This window comes from Oxyura jamaicensis, chromosome 1 (assembly GCF_011077185.1).
Source record: "Oxyura jamaicensis isolate SHBP4307 breed ruddy duck chromosome 1, BPBGC_Ojam_1.0, whole genome shotgun sequence".
NCBI classification, from domain to species: domain Eukaryota; kingdom Metazoa; phylum Chordata; class Aves; order Anseriformes; family Anatidae; genus Oxyura; species Oxyura jamaicensis.
This window is the reverse complement of record NC_048893.1, coordinates 202,886,994-202,890,857: the sequence shown is the minus strand read 5'-3', so window position 1 is coordinate 202,890,857 and position 3,864 is coordinate 202,886,994. Positions and strand designations below refer to the sequence as shown.

At 61.1% G+C, this 3,864-nt stretch overlaps 1 protein-coding gene across 1 annotated transcript in view; it reads right to left on the bottom strand.

Moving 5' to 3' along the window:
- Positions 1-685: 685 nt before the first annotated feature.
- The window catches only part of ARHGEF17 (Rho guanine nucleotide exchange factor 17), a 29,968-nt gene continuing 26,789 nt past the window's right edge, over positions 686-3,864 (bottom strand). Inside the window, exons 11-19 of the mRNA XM_035343728.1 lie at positions 3,507-3,720; positions 3,341-3,414; positions 3,012-3,205; positions 2,684-2,934; positions 2,051-2,297; positions 1,874-1,960; positions 1,721-1,788; positions 1,256-1,404; positions 686-1,166 (exon numbers count right to left, since the gene is read on the bottom strand). Coding sequence (XP_035199619.1) covers positions 789-1,166; positions 1,256-1,404; positions 1,721-1,788; positions 1,874-1,960; positions 2,051-2,297; positions 2,684-2,934; positions 3,012-3,205; positions 3,341-3,414; positions 3,507-3,720 — 1,662 coding nt within the window. The 3' untranslated portion in view covers positions 686-788. The remainder of the gene's footprint in view (positions 1,167-1,255; positions 1,405-1,720; positions 1,789-1,873; positions 1,961-2,050; positions 2,298-2,683; positions 2,935-3,011; positions 3,206-3,340; positions 3,415-3,506; positions 3,721-3,864) is intronic.

Sequence of the window (3,864 nt, the reverse complement as noted above, 5' to 3'; positions counted from 1 at the left end):
CACCAACTGTATTTCTGCATGGCATTTTGCAGCACCAACTCTGTTTCTGCACGGGGGTTGCAGACACCCAGGTGTGGTGCCATTGCTGCATGGGATTATGCAGCTGCCTGCCTGGTTTTGCATGGGATTTCGCAGCTGCTGCATGATTTCTGCATGCCTTTTCCCAGCACCCACTCTATTTTTGCATGGCATATTGCAGCAACTGCTATTTCTGCATGGCATTTTGCAGCCATCCAGGTGTTGTGCTATTGCTGCATGGGATTTTGTAGCTGCTGACCTGGTTTTACATGGGATTTTGCAGCTGATTTCTGATTTCTGCATGGCATTTCACAGCAACTGCTGTTTCTCCATGGGATTTTGCAGCTGCTGCCTGGTTTCTGCATGGGATTTTGCAGCCACACAGGGATTGCCCTATTCCTGCATGGGGTTTTGCAACTACTTCACTATTTCTCCATGAGATTTTGCAACTTCATCCTGATTTCTGCATGGAGTTCTGGGACAGCTGCCTTATTTCTGCATGGGATCACGCCTCCACCCAGGCATTGTGCTATTGCCACATGGGCTTTTTTTATCCGCTACCCTGTTTTTTCCGTGGAACTGCTCTATTTCTGCATGGGGTTTTGCAGCTACCCAGGGATTGCCTTATTCCTGCTTGGAGTTTTGCAACCATTGCTCTGTTTCTCCATGGGATTTTGGAGCCGCATCCTCATTTCTGCGGGGGCTTTTGCAGCTGCCTTGGGGTTGCCCTATCTGTGCTTAGGATGCTTTCGCATCCGCTGCCTTATTTCTTAGTAGGATTTTGCAGCTGCCCAGGGGTTGCAAAACGCAGAGGCTGAGCTCGATGGGCTTCGGTCCCTGAAGCTGGCTGAGGATATTGATGCATTTTGCAGTAGCGGATGCTCCGAGGGGGGAAGCACGTTTTTAAGGGAGGCGATGCGCATGGAACAGAAAATGGGAAAAACAGCCAGAAACGGGGATTTTGGGGGCTTACCAGCGAGCATCTTGTGCACGGGGGGGGTGACGTCCGCCTCGGCCAGCTGCTCGTAGCTGGTGGCGTGGTAGAGGCGCACCTGGGCGCTGCCCTGCAGCGCGACCCAGACGCCGGGCCCCGCGCTCACCATGCAGGTCACGCTGCGGCCGCTGTCCTGCCCCACGTGGAGCGTGTGCTGCGGGCGACAAAGCCACACCGATGCCACCCGGAGCCTCTGGGGACCGTCCCCGGTCCCCCCAGCACTGGGTGCCGTGCTCGCCGTACCTCCTGCACCAGCGTGGCCGTGTTGAGGACGATGACCCGGTTCTGGCAGCCGCACCACAGCTTCCCCGCCACCGCCACCATCTTCGTGATGGGGCTCCCCGGGGAGCCCAGGGACAGGGATTTGGAGTTTTGGGGGTCCCAGAAGCGACCTGTAAGGACAGTGGGAGATGGGGGGGGGTCTTTAAAGCACCAAACCCCAAGGGCTAGAGATGGCTAGGGGGGAAGAGGTGGCTCAAACATCATTGTGGGATGCTGATGGATCCCCCTTTATAGAGCAGGTGGTGTCCTTGGGGACACGCAGTTGGCAGGGCCTACGTGCTCTGAATTTGGGGTTGTCCATTCAGCATCCCTCGAGGGATGGCCCTCCCTGGGGACCTGCTTCCCTCCCTGGGGATGCAGAGGAGCTGCAGGCACCCAGAGCATCCCCTGCTAGGGCTCCATTTGATGGCCCCGACCCGGCCTCACCTGCCTCCCGCTGGTACGCGATGAGCTCCCCGTTGGCCAAGGACACGAAAACTTGGTTATCGAGGTATCTGCAGGAAGAGCCGAGCTTTGAGAAATCCTGCCAGGCCACCCCAAACCCATCCCTTGGGGCCAGAAAGCCTCCTGCCCGCTTACAAGATGCACATGACGGAGGCGGCGTGCTGCATCTTCATGCTGTTCTTCCTGTTGCGGATGTTGTCCGAGGACTGGTACACGTGGATGCTGCGGAGACGGGAGGCAAAAAGGATGGCGTTGAGCCCCCCACGAAGCCGGGGGAGCCTCAGTCAAGGTCCCTCCTCGCTGGGCACGCACCAGCCGTCCTCGGTGCCCAGCCACATGGAGCTCTGGTAGGCTTCGGGGTCGAGGCTCAGCAGGTCCTCGAGGCTGCCGCGGGTAAAGGAGCCGCGGCTGGAGCGCCGCAGGGCTCGGCCGTCTGTGGGGCTCTCGCCGTGCCGGCTCTGCCCAAAGGTGGTGGCGAGGGGGAGGAAGCCGGGCTCCTGCTCCTCCTCCGAGCTCGTCGTCTCCGCTGCCGCCTCCTTGCAGCTGGGGATTTCTTCGTCTGGAAGGGGTGAGGAGGGTGGTTGGGTGGTGAACACCCAGCGATGGCCAAGGGGATGGGGAGGAGAGCACGGCACGGCTGTTGTGGCGGTGTGGGGACTCGGGAAGGACGGATGGATGCTGACCCCAAAACATGACAGAATTTACCCCAAATGGGGGACAAGCTGCTGCCCCAGCCCTGGCATCACGGGGCCTGAATTCAGACATCCCTATCCCTTTTCCCAGGGCTTCTTCAGCTTGAAAAGGCAAGGGGAATCCTTTTTTTTTCGATATCCAACGAGCGCAAGGCAGAGTGGGGACCGACTGCTGGGACAATCAATGCTTCCCATCGTTTTGGGGCAAAACAACGTCTTTTCCCTAATTAAGGGCCCACGGGGGGCAACTCACTGCCGAAGCTGGACGAGATGGTGGAGTGGCTGGCCTGGCTCTGCAGCGTGCCCGAGGGGCTGGGCGAGGACTCGTCGTCCGTGTCGTCGCTGTCGAAGGGCACCAGCTCCCTGTGGGCGCTGTCGACGGGCTCGGAGAGCTCCAGCGACGAGCCCGAGATGGAGATGTGCAGGCACTGCTGCGGCCCCGCGTCCTCCAGCTGCGCCGGCGCCGGCTCCGAGGACGGGCTGGCCATGGGCTCGGCGCGCTCCCTGCCGCGGGGACAGCCGCAGCTCCAGCACCGGGACGCGGCGACGCCGGTGCCGGCCGCGCGGTGCCGGTGCCGTACCTGTACGCCCGCTTGAGGCCGGGCACGGAGGCGATGCAGAGGATCCTGGCCGAGCAGACGGCGATGCACGCCTCGACGGTGGGCTCCTTGCGGATGCTGAGCAGGCAGACCTGCCCCACGTAGCCGTCGCTGTTGCACACCCAGACCTCGTGGGCGTTCTCTGGGCTGCTGTGGCTGGGAGAAGCACAAGAAAACTGGAAGGGGGCAAAAGACAAGGAGAGGTCACTTGGGAAGGCAGCTGCAAGGCGGCGGCGTGCTGGCATCCCGATGGTCAGGAGGGATGCTTAAATGAACCCTCCCGGGAGTCCGGGAGCGGCAGGAGGACCAACCTGCATCCCGCTCCTCGTCTTCATGATGGGGATGGCCTTAAGGAACTCCGGGTCCAGGCAGTTTTTGCTGGAAGCTGGGAAAATAGGGTGAGAAGGAGGTGGTTCTGCCAACGCCGGGCATGGTGCTGAGCCCATCTCGGTGTCCCGCCCCGCGTCCCGGCGTTACCCAGCTTCTTCTTGGCGTCCTCGAAGGCTTGCTCGAAGCCGAGCCGCGCGTCGGGGTTGGGGAACTCGAAGATGAAGGACTCGGTGCCGTCGGCCTTGGCGGCGCTGAGCTCCACTTTGTTGGGGGGGAAGGCCATGCTGAAGGACAGGGACTGCTTCTCCGCCAGCTCCCGGTGGATGGCGGCCATCAGGTCCTTGATCACGTCGTCCAGGCTCTGGGCAGGGGGACGATGGCATCAGGGACCAGCGGGGACACCCCAGCCCTATCACAACCCGAGCATCCTCTGCAGGGCTGGTGGCAGCTGGGTCCTTTGGCCATGGTCACCAACCCTCCCAAGGTCCTTTGACCACGGCCACCA